Source organism: Vitis vinifera, chromosome 16 (assembly GCF_030704535.1).
Source record: "Vitis vinifera cultivar Pinot Noir 40024 chromosome 16, ASM3070453v1".
Classification (NCBI taxonomy): Eukaryota; Viridiplantae; Streptophyta; class Magnoliopsida; order Vitales; family Vitaceae; genus Vitis; species Vitis vinifera.
Window position 1 is genome coordinate 21,103,375 of NC_081820.1, and position 20,095 is coordinate 21,123,469.

A 20,095-nucleotide genomic window follows, 5' to 3' on the forward strand; every position below is an offset into this window, starting at 1 on the left:
ATGATCTTGTGTGATTAATTAATCAATTAAGACCCCTTTTGGGCTACATTAAGTAACCTAAGCTTATGTGGTTTAACTCACTTAAGCTTAGTAGGGAAACCATATAAATATCCCCTTTAGGGGTTAAGGTTTCATAATCACTTTTCAAAAAGTCATCTTTCATTTTTTGAGAGAGAGAGAAAGGTACGAGACTTTCAAAGTTTTCAAGCATCTTCTTCACCGCATAGATTTGATTTGGGAACATTCAAATCTAGACAATTTTTTAAAGCTTTGTTATTCCATATCCTTATATATCCTTATGTATTATTATTATTATTATTATTACTACTACTACTATTATTATTATTATTATTATTATTATTATTATTATTATTTATTATTTATTATTTATTTTTATTTTTTGCTTCATTGCTAGGATATAGAAGGCCCAGGGAAAGTTTCATATACTTAACCTAAGTTTGGGTTAGGGTTAAAAATATATGGGGTTTCCTATAATTGGTATCAGAGCCTTAGGTTAGTAAACAACATGATACAAGCTTTCTAGGGTATGCTAATGGTTGTTTTACCTGGATTTTTGTTTATCCCATGGCCTTAGGGATTTTTCTTAAAGAAAAATAAATTTCATGAGAAGTATTTTCCATTGTTATTTTTCTAAAACTGGTTGTTAAAAGTCATATTGTTATTTCTTTTTTAGACTATCCACTTGGTTTGGATAGGTGGTTCTCCAAACTCTTCCCCTTAAGAGAAGATAATGACACCTCTAGTGATAGTGGTCCTCCTGGCTCTTTTCCCCGAAGAGAAGGACAAAACTACCAAGTCTTTTAGGCTTTCCCCTTTAAGAGAAGAAAGACTTTTGTGGATATAGATAGTTCAAGGATAAAAGAATAAAAGAGCAATTCTTTTAGCATAGGAGTCCCAGTTTAAGAAATAAATAACGGTTTTAGAAAATGTCATGATAAAGAGTTTATTTTAAGAAAGGTTACCAAAATTGAGATAGAACCTAGGATGGCATTGTAATGATGGGAGTCCAAAAGAATTAAAGGTAAACGGAGTAAAACCTAGCATTGTGTCACAATGACAAGCATTCAAAGAAACTAAGGATAAACTAAGATAAAAACTAGGATGATGTCAAAATGATAAGAGTACAAAGTAGCTAAGAATAAGCTCATATGGAACTTTGGATGATGTTGTAATGATGAGAATTCAAATGAACTAAGGATAAACTGAGATAAAATCGAGGATGACATCGTAATCATGAGAGACCAAAGGAGCTAAGCATACACTTAGATAGAACCTAGGATGGCATCACAATGATAGGAGTTCAAAGGAACTATGGATAAACTGAGATAGAACCTATGATGATCTTGCAATGATGAGAATCCAAGGGAACCAAGGAAAAATTGAGATAAAACCTAGGATGATGTCACAATGGTAGGAGTCCAAATGAACTAAGGGCAAATTGAGATAGAGTCTAGGATGACGTGGAAATGATGGGAGTCCAAAGGAGCTAAGAATAAACTTAGATACAACTAGGATGGAATCATAATGATGGGCATCCAAAGGAACTAAGCATAAATTGAGATAAAGCCTAGGATGGCATCACAAATAGAATGTAAGATGGTGTCACAATGATAGGGATACAAAGGAAATAAGGATGAATTGAGACAAAACCTAAGATAACATCATAATAATTAGAGTCTAAAGGAACTAAGCATAAATAAAGATAGAACCTAGGATGGTGTCACAATGATGGGAATCCAAAGGAGCTAAGTATAAACTTAGATAGAACCTAGGACGACGTTGCAATGACAAGAATCAAAAGGAACTAAGGATAAACTAAGAAAGAACCTAGGATTGCGTCACAATGACAAGAGTCCAAAGGAGTTAAGAATAAACTTAGGTAGAACCTAGGATGATGTTGTAATGACGAGAGTGAAAAGGAATTAAGGATAAACTAATATAGAACCTAGGATGGTGCAGCGATGATAGGAATCCAAGGGAACCAAGGATAAATTGAGATAGAATCTAGAATGACATTGTAATGAAGAAGGCCAAAGGAATTGAGGAGAAATTGAGATAGAACTTAGAATGACATCACAATGATTGGAATCTAAGGAAACTAAAGATAAATAGGGATTGAATATATTTTAACAATGTTAAAGCATTTTACTATAATTTTTTAAATATAATTATGAAAAAAAACTTAATTAAAAAAAGTTTATTAAAAGAAAAATGTTAATTTCACTACCATTTATCTAATTATTGAATGTCAAAAATCATATGAATATATGAGAAAAATGAAAAAAAACTAATAAATGTAATTACCGTTATTACTCAAATTTATGATTAAAAGTGTTGCGGATTATAAAATTTTTACAACTTTTTTAAAACATTTATTTAGTAAGTCTAATAGTAAATTTATTGGAAGCTCTAAAATTCAATTCACTATTTTTGTCAAAAACCTAGATCTAATTTACGGTCACAAAATTATCCTAAAGTCTCACCTGCAGCCATAGCCCTAGAACAGGAAACCTTTTATTTTATTTTATTTTATTTTTAAATATATATATATATATATATATATATTAAAATAAACTCCTCATTGCAAATAAAATAAATCTTTAGAAATATTCACAGGCCCCTCAAGGACACAGCATGGAGCCGGCATGAACCAGATTCAACGTCCACCATATTCTTCTAATCCAAGCCAACCAATCAAGTCCAGCCATGTAATCCACCCACCAACCTTCGCACTTGGCAACTATTGCCAAGTTATCCACTGCTCTTACATGGGCCCACTTCTCAAGCGTGTCTATCAGCTGTAGACATCACCCATGTTGTGGTGGTGGCTATCTTATTTAACTTATATGAACTGTAGAGTACCCCACCTGAATTCCACTCGTTTTACATATTTTTCAAATTAGCAGCATATGTTGAAAATTTTCTTGTATGCTTAACAAAAACTCGGATATATTCTTCCTTCATTTTGATAACATACACAAGAATAAACAATGACTTTAACTTGAGGTCTTTGAGGAGGTCCTCCAACAATCGTAAAATAACAATTCAATATCTTTACTACCTTTTATTTGATTAATAAAACATGACTCCTGAATAACTTTTCCCATCATTTCACCTAGTTTGAATCTGTACCAACGCTATGGAGCACAACGGTCTCAATGGTTAGGCCTGGCCCAAAGCCAAACAAGACACCCCAATCCAATCCTTCACCTGTCGTCGTTTTGCCTTCCTTGAGCGATTTCTTTCTCATCTCGTCCAAAATAAATAAGACACATGCACTTGACATGTTCCCATATTCACTTAGAATATGCCTTGTTGCTTTGAGTTTCTGTTTATCTAAACCGACTTTTGCTTCAACTGCGTCGAGAATAGCTGGGCCACCTGGATGAGCAATCCAGAATAAGGAATTCCAATCACTAATACCAATTGGGTCAAAAGCCTTAGTCAAACAATTCTCAATGTTTTCAGAGATCAAGGTAGGCACATTAGGCCACAAATGAAAGGTGAGACCCACTTCACGTAAGTTGCCTGCAATAGCACCTGCTGAATTAGGAATAAATGTTTGGGCTGCTGAAACAAGTTGAAAGAGTGGTCGTTCAATCGAGATATCTGGATCAGATCCAACGATTACAGCTGCAGACCCATCACCAAAAAGGGCTTGGCCAACTAAAGAGTCCAAAGCATCTTCGGAAGGACCACGAAATGTAACAACAGTGATCTCAGAGCACACCACAAGAACTCGTGCTCCTGCATTATTCTCTGCAAGATCCTTAGCGGTTCGAAGGACAGTTCCACCCGCATAGCACCCTTGATGGTACAACATCACTCTTCTGACAGATGGCTCGAGGCCTAAAAGATTAGCGAGTTTATAATCTGCACCAGGCATTTCTACACCTGAGGTGGTACAAAATACAAGGTGGGTGATCTTCGATTTAGGCTGACCCCACTCTTTAAGAGCCTTCAATGCTGCTTCCTTACCAAGCTTGGGTACCTCAGCAGTGATAATCTCTTGGCGTATGTTAAGAGATGGAGCCATATAAGCACCAATGTTTGGGTGCTCCTCAAGCATTTCTTCGGTCAAATGAATGTAACGCTTCTTGATCATGGATTTGTCACCTGTATATAAGTTAAATAACAATAATATGTAAGCTCAAGGCACACTAGTGAAACAAAATCAATTCAATGGGTAGATTGATTGTTCAAGATGATCAAACATTGTTCAACTGAGTGTAAAAAGATTCATCTTAATACAATATAAAAGCTTATTTTTTATTGCATCAATTAATAACGTGATCCCATGCATTATACCATGTGATTCAAAGAGCACCTGCTCATACCATCACTCATAGATGCGTTGTATTAATTTAAAATGAGTACACAGAAAGCTTGAAAAAGATGTTTCAGTGGTCGTAGGGGAATCATATGTATATGAAGGATGTTAAAATTATACTTACAAATGCGGTTGAACTTCTTCTTGAGCTCGGTCATGTGCTCGCTTTTAGTGACCCGAAAATAGTAATCAGCGAAATCAGACTGGTACAGACAGTTGTCCGGGGTAGCTGTGCCAATGGCTAGAACGGTGGCCGGACCCTTGGCACGCTGGGCATTTCTAATTTCCTCCACAGACGCCATGGATAGTGTGTGATGACTACTGAAATGGAAGCTTCAAAGTTGAAGAAGGGAAGAGAAATGAAATTTTAGGAGCACAAGTGCTTGGAGCTGTCTGGCCAAAGTTGTGTCTTGAGGTTGGTATTTATAATCACCACAAATGCTGTCTCACCAACTCTCATCCACTTCCATGTAGGTAGGCGTGCATTTGAATAATCCAGTGCCATGGGGTTTGATTTCCAACTTGGTAGGCTTCGGTTTTCATTCTTTATTTTATTTTTCTGTCTTTCTTCTTCCTCTAAAACTCTTTTGGTCTTTTTAACCCACGTAAGGCGGTTGGAAGCTTACCCTTTTTGACTCCAAGTTGGTAGCATCACTTTCATATCCCCCGAGTACTATTTGACAAAAGACCCAAAATTTTCACGTGCTGGGCCAGCTGCTGCCGGCTGGACCAAGCCGATGATCAATATTAATGCAGAACGTTAGGAAACCTGTAATATTTCAAGTCATAAATATAGATGTTGAATAAATAAATTTATTGTTTAACAACAATGAAGGTAAAAATTAGTTGCTATTAACGAACATAAATATTCGTTAATTAATGAGGATATTTGTTATGAAAAATATTTTTAAAAGTTTTTATATTTGTTATTATTTAGTTTTTTTTTTTTTTTTTTGGTTTTTGTTTTTAAATCCTTAATTTTTGAAGGCAGAAGCTCACCTTTTTTTACTCCAAGCTGGTAGGGTCATTTTCATATTCCCAAGTACAATAATATTTGACCATTGAGTTGGGATTCTTTACTTGATCTTCCACATCACGTTGGGCCAAGCTAATTATCGGTATTAATACAGAAATTTAGGAAATCTGTAATGTGGCAGATTATATATTCAAGTCATAAATGAATATATACTTATAAATATCATTTTATAGATCAATTAAAATGTTCCTAATCACTCTAGAAGCAGTAACCTCAAAACTTAGGTGGTACACTTATTTGCCAAATCTATAATAAGATTAATCACTCTATATTGGATTGTTATAACAGATTTTATTACTCCTATCAATCAAAAGAAATCCCTCAAGCATTGGTTGCTATGACACTAAATGAAGAAGGTGATCCCAACTTCTATGCTGACTTAGGAGCCACAACCCACACAATAAGCAATCCTGATAAGATATCCAAAGTTGTTCCATATGAAGAAAATGATAATTTTTTTCTCCTTTGTGTGCGCGTGTGTTGGGAATGGAGAATCCTAAAGGATTTCCCATATTGATGATGCTAAATTTAAAACTCATGGAAACTAAGATCTTAAGAAAGACCTAGTTGTTCTAGAGATCAAGAAAAATATGTTACTCATTGGATAACTTACATATGATAATTTTTACATAGCCTAATATACCAAAATATACTAATTTTATGTCTCCTAAGCCTTTTAATATATCCAAATAAAAAAATAAAATATTAAAATGGAAAGAATTGAAGTAAGAGCGATAAGTACTATTTGTTTAAGTCTGACTCTTGAAATAAAACACAATGTTTTGAATGAGAAATCTCCTTGTGATTCATTGGAGAAGCTAGAAAAAATTTATATGTAAAAATCTCTAAAAAATAGGTTATATTCGAAGAAACAACTATTTGAATTGAAGATGGATGAAGAATAGATGGTAGGGATCATATAAATAAATTTAATAAGCGCATCGCCCAATTATTAAGTGTAGAGGTTAAGATTAATGAGGATGACTAACATATTATTTTTATCGGTATCCCTACCAAAATAATATGAGACAATGGTAACTATGCTCTTAGTTGGAAAGATGATGTTAATAGTGGATAAGCCATCAATTGCTCTTTTAGAGACAAAAAATTATTAAGTAGCCAAGTAGTTCATCTCATGCAGAACAAGCTCTTGTGATGAATTTTAAATCACATCGTGGTAAGAGCAAGTCACGATAGAGATATTATGATAGAAGAGATTATCATTCCTAAATCACACTTCTAAACTGATATGGAAATTTATTACTACCCAAGAAAAGGACATATTAAAAGGTACTATGAAGAATTGACAAAGCACATAGAAACAATGAAAAATCTTGAATCCCATGAGACTCTACTAATATTGTTGACGAAATTTTTGTGGGCTCTTGGATTTTTGGTTTTGGTGTTCTTTTCATATGTACCCATATAAGGAGTGGTTTGATATCTATAATGAATGTGATGCTAGTACTATTTGAATGGATAATGAATCAAGCTCTAAATTGATTGGGATTGACACCATGATAGTGAAGATGTTTGATTGTGTTGTGAGGATATCATCTAATGTTAAGCATGCATGTTCCTAATTTAAGGAGTATAATTTTTTGGGGGGCTTTGGGCTCTTGGGTTATGATTTTTCAGCAAATAACTAAGTAAAAAAATTAATCAAGGTACTTTGATATCTATGAAAGAGAAAAAGGTCAAATATTTATACACCTTGCTTGAGAAGATAATTTTAGGTGAAGCCACACCATGAAGAGGATTTTTCTAGTGATAAAGAAGTTATCAAAGTAGAAGAGTGCAACAAGATGATCAAGACTCCATTTTCAACTAAGGGTACTCAATGGCATAAGGATGATACTAATTGCAAAAGGAATGAAGTTATATATATATAAAAGTTTCTCGAGTCTAGTTTGACGAGAATTTGAACTTGATACATGTTTATTATCATTAATTATGCAAGATTGAGAGAATTTGAGTCAAGGTGGAGGTTTATGGAAGTTGGTTCAAATAATTTGTTCTTTAATTTTAGGATAGTCAAATATTTATAGAGTTTGTATTTTAGTAAATTACCCTTTTAAGTTTGACTAGGATTAGGAAACTATTAATTTAGATTTAAACCATAGGGCTTTGTAAATATGTGGTTTTATATATAATTTCAAGAGAGAGTGAAAAGGTTAACAAAGAGTTAGGAGAATTAGGCAAAGAGTGTCTTAGGTTTTGGGTAGATAGAGGTTGACGGTGTTTGAGTTTGTATTTATGAAGTTTATTAATAAATTTAATCTCCTTGTGTAGTGGACGTAGGCAATTAGGCCAAACTATGTAAATCTTTTCTCTTCTCTAATTTAATTTTTTTACCAACTTCCTTTGGGTCAAACAAAAGGAATACAACAAGGAAGCCCCATTTCCTTGGTTTTTATGAATATGTTTTTACACTAATTCAATATCAAAATGGTTTCCTTTCAAATGTTGCTTAAATCCATCCTTTTATGTAGGAATTACAAAGCTTATCTATTAAGTATGCAAGCCCATTAATGAAATTCAAGAAGGAATAGTACAATTGGTTTTAGATTATGAGGAAGCCCTTGGACCTAATGGACCTGAAACTCGCAAAAATCATACATTGAGATAGTGGATGAATTGGCAATAGATACATCTCAAACTAACGGTTCTACCCATAAGGGGTGTAAAGGCGGGTATCAAAGAAAGATAACCTTACATGTGGATTGCGATAACTTGAGTCAAAGTGAATATTGTTGGAAATTTTGACTCAAATTATTTATTTTTTAATTTTAGGAGAGTCAATATTTGTAGAGTTTATGTTTGAGTAAAATCAATTTTTAAGTTTGGCAAGGATTCAAGAGCTTATCATTTAGGTTAGCCTTTAGGACTTCATAAATATGTGATTTTTTTTTCATAGGATTTCAAGAGAGAGTTCGAAAAGTGAATGGAAAGTGAAGAGAAATAGGGAAAGTTGTTGGGAAAATCACAATACCCAAATGCAATAGGAAAAATAAAATAAATTAGAAAAGATAAGAGATTTACATGGTTCGACCTAATCATCTAGGTCTACTATAAAGGAAGATCAAATATATAATAAAATTAAAAATGGAAAAATCACAACACCTAAATACACACAGGAAAAATAAAATAAATTAGAGAAAATGAATAAAAGAGCAATTCTTTTAGCATAGGAGTCCTGGTTGAAGAAATGAAAAACGGTTTTAGAAAATCTTATGACAGAGTTTATTTTAATAAAGGTTACCAAAATTGAGATAGAACCTAGGATGGCGTTGTAATGATGGGAGTGTAAACCGAGTAAAACCTAGCTTGGTGTCACAATGACGAGCGTCCAAAGAAACTAAAGATAAACTAAGATAAAAACTAGGATGGTGTCGAAATGACAAGAGTCCAAAGTAGCTAAGAATAAGCTCAGATAGAACTTAAGATAACGTTGTAATGATGTGAATTCAAAGGAACTAAGGATAATCTAAGATAAAACCGAGGATGACATCGTAATCATGGGAGTGCAAAGGAGCTAAGCATACACTTAGAAAGAACCTAGGATGGCATCACAATGATATGAGTTCAATGGAACTATGGATAAACTGAGATAGAACCTATGATGATCTCACAATGATGAGAATCCAAGGGAACCAAGGAAAAACTAAGATAGAACCTAGGATGATGTCACAATGATAGGAGTCCAAATGAACTAAGGACAAATTGAGATAGAGTCTAGGATGACATGGAAATGATGGGAGTCCAAGGGAGCTAAGAATAAACTTAGATAGAACTAGGATGGAGTCATAATGACGGGCATCCAAAGGAACTAAGCATAAATTGAGATAACGCCTAGGATGGCATCATAAATAGAACATAAGATGGTGTCACAATTGTAGGGAATCAAGTCGAATTCCCAACTTGTGAGAAACAAAAATAGAAAAAACACACACCAAAGAAAAACAATCACACGCACAAGACAGTATTTACGTGGTTCGACAATTTGCCTACGTCCACGGAGTTGCAGGGATATCACTATTATCAGGGAAGAATATAGAGTACAACCTACGACTACAATCTTTTCTCTCTATATATAACACAACAACCACACCACACTAAAAAACCCTAATTGCAAAAGGCGGTTCCACAATGGGCTAAACGGGTCTATCGACCCAAACCTTCACTCCATGGACTAAGCCTCAGTAAATCTCCCATAAAAAACCATGCAATATTATTTGGGTAGGGTCATAAACCGGATCAAACAAAACTAGGCTCCACAAAGCCCAACTTTGCCCTAAATGTATGTTGTTCATGGCTTTTATCTCTAGAATCTCTTCACTTCACATGTTGTGCATGACTTTTATATGGCGAATCATTAGTGTTGTTGCCTCTATCGAATACCTGATTGTGAACCCTAAAAAAAAACCTCCCCCAAAAATCCTATCCTTTTCCTAATTTTTCCATTCTCATTTTTTCAAAAATATTATCGTCCCACATTTTAAAACTTATCATATCTTTTTTAAATAAATATTTTTATTTCCACTTAATTTTTTTTTAAAAAAAGCTGATTCTTCAATTAAAAAAAAAAAGAACTAATGTCAACCATTTTTTTCCATTGGTAAGTTTTCTTGCAAAAACATCAAATTTATTAAATTAAATAATTGAATGAATAAATAAATAAATAAATAAATTAGAAAACGACAAAACAATAATAAATAAATAAGTTAATTAATTAAATAAAAAAAATAAGATAACAAATGAAAATAAAAATAAATAAATAAATAAACATATAAAAAAAATGAGCCACGCAAGCCATGCAACAATGCAAGTCATACAAGTCACACAAATAATGCCTAAAAGATGACCTAAATGTACTTAAGGTGGACCTATGTGAACCTAAGTGTACCTAGGTGGACCTAGGTGAATATAGGTGGGTCTAATTGGGCCTAGGTGGGCTAAGTGAGCCTAGATGGGCCAAATGTGCCTAAATGGGTCTAGGTGAACCTAGGTGTGCCAGGTGTGCCTAGGTGAATCTAAGTGTGCCAAGTGTGTTTAAGTGAACCTAAGTAGCCTAAAGGGGCTTGGGTGACCTAAAAAAAAAGCTAGGGTGATCCTAAATGAGCCAAACGTGCTTAAGTAGGCCTAAGTGACCTAGGTGGGCCTAATGAGTCTTAATAGGCCCAGGGGTGTCCAAATGGGCCTAGGTGGGCATGGTATGCCTAAATGGGCCTAGGGGTGCCTAAATAGGTATAAGATGCCTAAATGGGTTAGGGCGTGCCTAAGTGGGCCTAAGTAACCTAGATGGGCCTAGGTGAACCTAAATGGGCCTAAGGTGTTGCCTGATTGTGGACCTAGGTGGGCTAAGTGAGTCTAAATGGGACTAGGTGAATCTAGGTGAAATATGATGTGCCTAAGTGACCTACGGTGAGCCTAAGTGACCTAAGGTGATCAACAAGGTACCTAAGTGACCTAGGGTGAGTGTGTGTAATCTGAAAAGTGCCTAAGTGACCTCAAGCGAGTGTGTGCTAGCTAGAAGGTGCCTAGGTGTGCTTAAGAAGTGTTTAAGTGAATCTAGGCAATTTAGGATGCATCTAAGCGACCTAAAAAGTGTACCTAAATAGGTCAAAATATGCTATCCTAATGGTGTACCTAAATAACCTATCATAAAAGGAAGGAAAAACTTAAGTCTAAATCATGACTGCCAAGGTCATAATGGGGGGCCAGATAAATCCCTCAACCAGAGTCTCTAAGGTGACTAAAAAAAATAAGCTTGTGTGAGTATCAATGGACCACTAAGGAACATGCTATAGAATACTAAAAAAACACTTAAGGCATGTGCTAAGGGACAAAATAGAGGTTCTACATCATGATTTTAATTAATCAAATAGGATTTATTTTAGGTTAGATTAAGTGACACAACCTTTGGTGGGCTCAAGTTACTTAAGCTCAATTAGAGAACCTTATAAATACCTCTTTAAGGGTTAGAGTTTTCAAGATAACTGTCTTCTACAATAAAAAGAGAGAGTCATAGTCTCCACTCTCTCATACCTCTTATCAGTTGTGTGTACCGGTTGTGTGCCAAGTGTAAGGTTGAGTTATCATGGTGGAAGATTGTGGGTCTACAAGACAACCTATGACTTTGTTCAAATTCTTCACTGCATGGATTTGATTTGGTAATATCCAAATCAAGGTAATGTTTTCTAAGGAATATTTTAAATCTTATTTTTTTTTATAAATACATGTTTTTGTTGTGCGTAGTATTTAAAAGAAAGTAGAGGAAAGATTCACATGCACCTTGCTGGGAACCTCAAATTACTTCAATTTGATACCTTAGAACTTGTAGGGTGCATGCATCTATCTTTAGGGATCTCTAAATCTAACATTAAAAAAAATGGCTTAAAAAATAATAGAATAATATAAATCTAGAGATTAAAACTCATACCTATGATCTAGATATTCCCAAATCGAAATCTATTCAATGAAGAGTGTACTTGAATAATTTAAAAGTCTCATACACCCAATGTCTTTTGTCCGATGACTCGAACCATGCCCATGACACTCAAGAGTGGCATTTGGAAGAGTGGATGCCTAGACTCTCACTTTCTTTCTAGATCTAGAAGACAACAATTACAAGGCCATTTGAAAACCCTAACCTTATAAAAAGGTATTTATAGAGTTTCCTTACTAGGCTTAAGTGATTTAAGCCCACATGGGCTTGGCTTACTTAATTTAACCTAAAATAGGTCTTAATTGATTAATTAACCATATTGGGCCATCTAATTGATCAATTAGCTTAATCTAGAGACCTTATTCACTATCTGTTGTATAATATTACATAATTAGCAAAATACCCTTATGCATAAGAGTTAATTAAGAGCCAATTTAACCCTCATAATTTGTGCTAGCATGGTATATGTGTTCAAAGTGGGGACTATTAGGACCCATAAGAGTATTGAATCCCTCATAATCTAATTTTGAAGTTGATTTAACATCCTACTATAGAGAATCAATTGTACTTCAATACCATATGTAAATAACGAGACAAAGTTCGGGTTTGTGACCTACTATCCACTATATGCAGATCCTCATGAACTGGTATTTATAATCTTACAAGATAGAGCTATCACCTATCAAGATTACATCTCAAATATTTGTGTTACAAATACCAATTATTATATGATCAATTGACATATTCTAACTTTAAGGAGCATATGTCAAATCTACTAAAGGAATTACTATGACCACATATTTTATAATCACATATCATTTAGATCACCAAAAAGGGGACATACTGTCTCAAACCCATGAGATATCATGGTGCCTTTATTAATAATACCTGTTGCCACCGACCTTTATCAATAGTGACCTAATCTACAAGGATATATGACCTCTTTAGAATCTCACCTATATGTCAAAGCCTTTTGTTGATTTTAACGTATGTTCAATATCCTCTCAAGGTTGAGAGTTTATGTAGTATAGTAGCTTGGTAAATCGCTATAACTGATAGCCTTACATCATGATTCACCATAGGTCTTATCTAATGTGCATCACATCACTAATACATTCACTATGGGAAACCCATCTCAACGCCAAGACAAACCATCCTTTTAATTATGAGATAATACACTACAATCTCTATTGGATTTCTTAGATCTATGAATTGATTGTGGATAAATTATCTACTTATAAGAAATCTATGACTTGTATTCTTTGTGCAACTCTTAATGCACCTATGTTATGCATAATGTAAGAGATATGAGCTGAATGCTCAAATCAATGTCAATGTATAAAAATGATAGCAATGAGATAGTCAAGTATGACTTTGTTGCATCATGTCTTATTTTTAGTGACTCAATCCTTACAAAGCTAACTTGATCATGGATAGAGACATAGAGATCCGGGATTCCCTACACCTCATTCGTTTGTTACCGAGGGAAGGGGGTAACATACTATTGACCATTAATTTCATTTTGTAATCCATAAATCTCACTTGATCCCTTACTACATGTTTTGTTGCTCTTAAGTCTACACTCCACTTAAGAATAGAATGAGAAACTAATACATGTATTCAAATATATGAAAAGAAATATTTGGGATTAAGGTGTACCTTCTTTGGCTCAGTGCGCTTACGAGCATAGTGACTTAACTTTTCAAAGTTGTAGCATTTCATTTTGGCCTTATACTTATTCCCATCACATTAGCCTCTCTAATGTTTTTTTTATTGCCTTTCTTTGGCCCTAAGTTACCTAGATTGCCATGTTTTCCTTATCTATCATGCTTAGGCTTGTTAACTTGACATTATCTTTCTTGGGTAATAAGTAAGGTGAATTTCACTCCTAGACATTTTTTTTCTAACTCAATTAAGTGAGAAATATCGTTGTCCCATGTGAGCACAAGTTTCATTTGGCCACATGATTCATGCAAGAGCATATAACAATTGTGATATGTTGCTCATTAGTGGATTTAATTCATGAATTAAGGTTTACATTGTCCTCAAATGCTTAACCATTATGAGTTTAGGATCCATGATCTATTGCTCAAACTTCAAAGTGATTGCACACATTATAGTTGCAGATATCAAACCATAAAAAATTTGGACTTATTCCATATCGCATGAAAAGTGAGGTAGTGCTCAATTCCCTTATCAAGTCGTTATAAATACCACTTGACATGTTAAAATGTGCACAATGGTCTTTCTTAACCTAGAATTGATAAGCTTTCATATCACGATGTTGTTTGACTAAATTCCTTTTCCTTAGGTTGGATCATGGGATCAAGTTAGGACCTTTAAGGCCCTCTTGTTCATTTAACAAGTATTGGATTTTTTGTGCCACATCATAATTATTGTTGTCTAATTCGTCTCCCATAATGAAATCATTAATGGTGTTCTTAGTGGCCATTTTACAACATTTGTTGCATAGAGTATGACTGTAGCATATATTTCATAATTTTATACACATTGATGTTTGATATCATTACACATTCAAGACATGGTTAGCTCTAAATGAAGTGATTGTGGATCACATTTCTATGAGTCTCATGGTTGAAATCCTTTGACTAAGCCCATAGTTTGAGATGTTTCTCAGGCTCATATTAGCAGTTTATGACTCCAAAGATTATGATTTGTTGCATTTCAACACTTAGATTGTATTTGATAAATTAATTTAATGATTTTATTTAATTTGATTTAATAACCTAATTTAAATTATTAAATAGATTAAGTGTATTTGATAAAATAACTTAATACCACAACTTAAAATAAAAATAATTTTAAATATTAAGTCAAAATAATTAATTTATTCTTATTTTCAAATTTATTTTTTATTTTTTGTCTCATTTGCCCATGTTAGTAAGAACATATTTAAGAATTATGATTCCACGTTCATGACTCGTTTTTTATAATAATTTTTCTTGAATATATATATAACACTTTAAATATGAATATTTTATAAATAAATTTATTGTTTAAAATTAATGAGAATAAATATAGCTAAAATCAATGAGGATAATTATTAATTAAAATTAATGATGATAAATGTATTAATTTAATAATTTGGAATAAATTTTAAGTTAACTTTATTAAAAAACCTTAATAGTAAAAAATAAGTATTAAGTTTAAAGTCAATAATTAAAAATAATTTAATTTAAAATCAATTTAAATCCTTAATTAATAAATACTCAGTTTTAAGAACTACACACTTATTCCATTAAAAATATAATTATATATAAATACTCAGTTTTTGCTAGAAGTAAATTATTATTTAAAGCTGTTGAATCTTGGAATTAGACTCATTTCGTAAGGCAAGTGAAGTCAATTATTAACGCTCACTTATTATTAAAACCTTTACCCGATGAATCGCCCCCAATACCTCCTAACTTGTGATCAGAAAGACACCTGCGCCTACTTTGAACGACCTATGAGCCTCCCAAAGTCAAGTTGTTTCGTGGATCACTTAAGTATTTACTTTTCCTTCTTTCAATTATTTTTGGGAATCAAACGAGTGGCCCAACTTGGATGACGAAACAGGTCAAATAAATTAAAATGAGATATTTTTTGTTAAATGACATGTTACGTATTGGCTATTGGGTTGTTGAGGTTTGAAATTCGGACATTGAGTGACTTTGATTTCATTAACATTACGAAGGTTGGTAGCAGCTTCCCTCCCGTGGGATTGCCTCCTTTTCAAAAGTCAAGTGGAAAATGTATTAATTTCCAGTCAAGGGGCTCGAAAAGTCTTTATCTCTCTATATAAGAAATGTTATAATGAGAAACCGTAAGCAGATTGATTGCTCTCTCCTTCCTGTGGGTTGCATTCATCATATATGGGTAGGTGAAGAACAGAGAGCAAAACAAATACATTAACACATGCATACATGTCTGAAAATCCAAAAATAAAATCACGCACACAAACTTTGAAGCCACCTGATCATTGACTGCCGATGGATGAGAGTTGGTGAGACACAGCTAGCTTATAAATACCCAACACTCACACCCAGCTTTCTCAAGCCAGCTCCAAGCACTCTTCTCTTTCCTTCCTCAATCTTCAGCTTCAATTTGAGTTCGTAGCTAGGATCAATGGCTTCAATTGAGGAAATTAGAAACGCTCAACGTGCCAAGGGTCCGGCCACCATCCTAGCCATTGGCACAGCTACTCCCGACCACTGTGTCTACCAGTCTGATTATGCTGATTACTATTTCAGAGTCACTAAGAGCGAGCACATGACTGAGTTGAAGAAGAAGTTCAATCGCATATGTAAGTATATATATTCATGCATTAATTCTTACATTCACAACATTTCTATACATATACGAGTGTGCTATTAAGTGAGGGTCACCTCCAAGTGAATGAATGTTTCAAGCTTAGAGAATAGCTTTTAGATAAATTACTTTAGGAAACTTGAAAATCATTTTACTTCAGTAACCGATATTCCTTTCATTTGACTGTAACGGCTTGAAGAGCTGTTCTTTGAATCATGTAGCATTGCTAGCTATAATTAAGAATAACCTTTTATAATTTCTTCAATGTTAAATGCATGTTGATCATCTTGAACAATATACTATATGACTAGTCGATTGGTAAAACTAATGTGTTCATGTTACTTCTTTTACAGGTGACAAATCAATTATCAAGAAGCGTTACATTCATTTGACCGAAGAAATGCTTGAGGAGCACCCAAACATTGGTGCTTATATGGCTCCATCTCTCAACATACGCCAAGAGATTATCACTGCTGAGGTACCTAAACTTGGTAAAGAAGCAGCATTGAAGGCTCTTAAAGAATGGGGTCAACCAAAGTCCAAGATCACCCATCTTGTATTTTGTACAACCTCCGGTGTAGAAATGCCTGGTGCAGATTACAAACTCGCTAATCTCTTAGGCCTTGAAACATCGGTTAGAAGGGTGATGTTGTACCATCAAGGTTGCTATGCAGGTGGAACCGTCCTTCGAACTGCTAAGGATCTTGCAGAAAATAACGCAGGAGCACGAGTTCTTGTGGTGTGCTCTGAGATCACTGTTGTTACATTTCGTGGGCCTTCCGAAGATGCTTTGGACTCTTTAGTAGGTCAAGCCCTTTTTGGTGATGGGTCAGCAGCTGTGATTGTTGGATCAGATCCAGATGTCTCCATTGAACGACCCCTCTTCCAACTTGTTTCAGCAGCCCAAACGTTTATTCCTAATTCAGCAGGTGCTATTGCGGGTAACTTACGTGAGGTGGGACTCACCTTTCACTTGTGGCCTAATGTGCCTACTTTGATTTCCGAGAACATAGAGAAATGCTTGAATCAGGCTTTTGACCCACTTGGTATTAGCGATTGGAACTCGTTATTTTGGATTGCTCACCCTGGTGGCCCTGCAATTCTTGATGCGGTTGAAGCAAAACTCAATTTAGAGAAAAAGAAACTTGAAGCAACAAGGCACGTGTTAAGTGAGTATGGTAACATGTCTAGTGCATGTGTCTTGTTTATTTTGGATGAGATGAGAAAGAAATCCCTAAAGGGGGAAAAAGCGACCACAGGTGACGGATTGGATTGGGGAGTACTATTCGGTTTTGGGCCAGGCTTGACCATTGAGACCGTTGTGCTGCATAGCGTTCCTATGGTTACAAATTGAGTGGAAAACGGTAAGAGAAATGATATAGGGGACATGTCTTATTGTATTACAGAGGAGGTGCTACGAAAGATATGTACATGTATCTTCAAAGTTAATAATAGTACTCCTAAATCTTTTATTCCTATCCTAACATTGAGGGATTGTAATTTAGTGATTGTTGGAGGGTGCAGTCACGTCAGGCAAGTGGATGAAACTGCAAGTACTTGTCATTCTGTTATCGCGAAGTTTCCTGAAAGTTGTAATTTTTTGTTCTCATAAATGCCACTGAAAAGAAAGAATGAATTAGATATACAGCACCAGTTCGAGTTTTACTTGTGTAAACCAAGAAAATTTCAATGTAACGTTTTTACTTTCATTAATTTGAATTTTGGTTAAATACAAATATGATAAAAAATATGCTAATAATCCAAAGCGTCATTTCCCTAAGTATAAAGAATTAGTTGTAGTGTAATTTCCCGCTGAATCGGGTGTCAAAGCACAGGGAGATGATCAGCAAGGTGCAAGGGAGATAATCTCGTGGATGAATAGAATTTTTGGAGGTAAATTCTCGCTCAATTTTTTGAAAATGGGGTTGATGGATTTTGTTGAAAATAGGCCAGCAATTGAAATGAGCAACAGCTGAAATTTAATCAACAAGGCTTTTGCAAAATTGTTGAGTCTTAGGGGATCCCTTGGGGCGTCTTTTTTTCTTTGAAATGACCCTCAATCAAGTTAACATAGCTGAGATTGCTGCCTGCTCTCCTCTAAGGAATCTGCAGCTCTAGGCTATGGAATCTTTGAAATAGTACCACAGGAGTAAGGGGTCAAACCCATAGGGGATGGATGAATTTAGAAATGTGGCATAGAGAATGGATGATGGAGATGGATGAAAACAAGTTCCAGTCCGGAGGGTAATGGAGGAAGTTGATGTACTTGAGGGACTCGCTCTGATTTGGCACTAGAAGGCCTTCCTTCTGCAGCTAACAACAGACCATGTTCTTTCAACTCTTCTTCAATCTTTTTAAATCCAACCCTTATCTTGGGCAGATTCTTCTCCCTATCCTCAAGGCATTGAACTTTTCTTCATCGTCAGCAATGGGATGGTTCTTTGCTAGAGGGCATGCAGTCAGGAACCTTGGCATTTTCATAAGCCTAGATGAAGTTATCTTCAATCAGAGCTGGAAGGTCTGCATATTCCCCTTTGAACATGGCATAAAGCACTTCAAACCTCAAATGCCTCCTCTCCTGTTGATTCCCAGCTGGGAAGATATTGTAATAAATAGCATGGTCCAATAATTTCATCTGAGCAGGTGGCCAAATCCTTCTGGTCCTTCAGGCAGGAGAGTAATTTTAAACCGTACTTCTCAAGAGCTTTAAGACGTAAGGAAGCCAATTATTTGCCAGCCTGCATGCTCACAATTACTGCTACTATGAAGTTATTGTTAGATAAATTTAATCAAGTATTATTTATCGACTGTTGGAGGACCTTCTCGGAGACGTTGAGTAATTTTTTGTATTAAGTTAAAATGACTAACTTATTTTAAATTTCAAATCCCCTTTTGCCGATGTGGAGCTGATGACTCCACATCTCTAATTGATATTTCATGATAAATACTTTATAGTTATTTTATGTGTTTATAAAATTTTGAATATGAATGTTTAACAAATAAATTTATTGCTTAAGGTTAATAAAAATAAAAATTAGTTACAACTAATCAAAATGTGTTGTAAATACAATGGTGAATGACCACATTGATGGTTATTTATGAACTCCATTTACTCATCTTTAAGATGAGTAATGGGAGTTCATATTGTGAAGCCTATAAAAGGCTTCTTACAACCCATGTAAGATCTATCCTGAGCAAAAGAAAGATATTCTCTTCCTCTCATTCTCTTTCTCTCTTTCTTTCATTCTCTCAACATTTCTCTTCTTTGATTTCTTTCTCCTCTCTCTCTCTCTCTCTCTCTCTCTATATATATATATATTATTAAAGTAATACATAGCTATCTTTACTTTTATTTGAGTCACATTTATTCTCATTTTACAACATATTATCAACACGAATTGCTCTGAAGGTAAATTGATAGTCAGACCATCTTTTACTAAAATCATATCTGAGTCACCGATCTTTTTAGAAATAATACATGGGGACATATGTGGGCTTATCCATCCACCATGTGGACAGTTCTGTTATTTTATGATCTTAATAGATGCTTCTTTTAGGTGGTCATATGTTTGTATCCTTTTTACATGTAACGTTGCCTTTGCTAGACTCCTTGCACAAATAATCAGATTACGAGCACAATTTCTAGATTATCCAATTAAGACACTACGTTTTGATAATGCTGGCAAATTTACTTCTCAAATATTCATTGACTATTGCATGTCAGTAGGGATAAATATTGAGCATCCTGTTGCTCATACTAATACCCAAAATGGTTTAACAGAATCCTTCATCAAACGTCTCCAATTAATAGCTCGACCATTACTAATGAAAACCAAATTACCTACTTCCGCTTGGGGACATGCTATTATGCATGTTGCAGCTTTAGTCCGTATTCGACCTACAACTTACCATGAATGCTCCCCGTCACAACTTGTGCTTGCAAAACAAC

At 34.6% G+C, this 20,095-nt stretch overlaps 2 protein-coding genes across 2 annotated transcripts; one reads left to right on the plus strand and one right to left on the minus strand.

Moving 5' to 3' along the window:
* Positions 1-2,940: 2,940 nt before the first annotated feature.
* Positions 2,941-4,753, minus strand: LOC132252668 (stilbene synthase 4). The gene is made up of 2 exons (XM_059743468.1): positions 4,476-4,753; positions 2,941-4,137 (listed from the first exon to the last, which is right to left on the minus strand). The coding sequence occupies exons 1-2, from the start codon at positions 4,651-4,653 to the stop codon at positions 3,137-3,139; spliced, it is 1,179 nt and encodes a 392-aa protein (XP_059599451.1). The 5' UTR covers positions 4,654-4,753; the 3' UTR covers positions 2,941-3,136.
* A 10,910-nt stretch (positions 4,754-15,663) lies between these two features.
* LOC100264173 (stilbene synthase 5-like) lies at positions 15,664-17,859 on the plus strand. Its single transcript, XM_002269350.5, has 2 exons — positions 15,664-16,141; positions 16,500-17,859. The coding sequence occupies exons 1-2, from the start codon at positions 15,964-15,966 to the stop codon at positions 17,498-17,500; spliced, it is 1,179 nt and encodes a 392-aa protein (XP_002269386.3). The 5' UTR covers positions 15,664-15,963; the 3' UTR covers positions 17,501-17,859.
* Positions 17,860-20,095: the final 2,236 nt, after the last annotated feature.

Coding starts and splice junctions, on each gene's coding strand:
- LOC100264173 (XM_002269350.5), top strand. CDS start 15,964: ATGGCTTCAATTGAGGAAATTAGAAACGCTCAACGTGCCAAGGGTCCG. Junction 16,142..16,499: donor GAAGAAGTTCAATCGCATAT/GTAAGTATATAT, acceptor CTTCTTTTACAG/GTGACAAATCAATTATCAAG.
- LOC132252668 (XM_059743468.1), bottom strand. CDS start 4,653: ATGGCGTCTGTGGAGGAAATTAGAAATGCCCAGCGTGCCAAGGGTCCG. Junction 4,138..4,475: donor GAAGAAGTTCAACCGCATTT/GTAAGTATAATT, acceptor ACTTATATACAG/GTGACAAATCCATGATCAAG.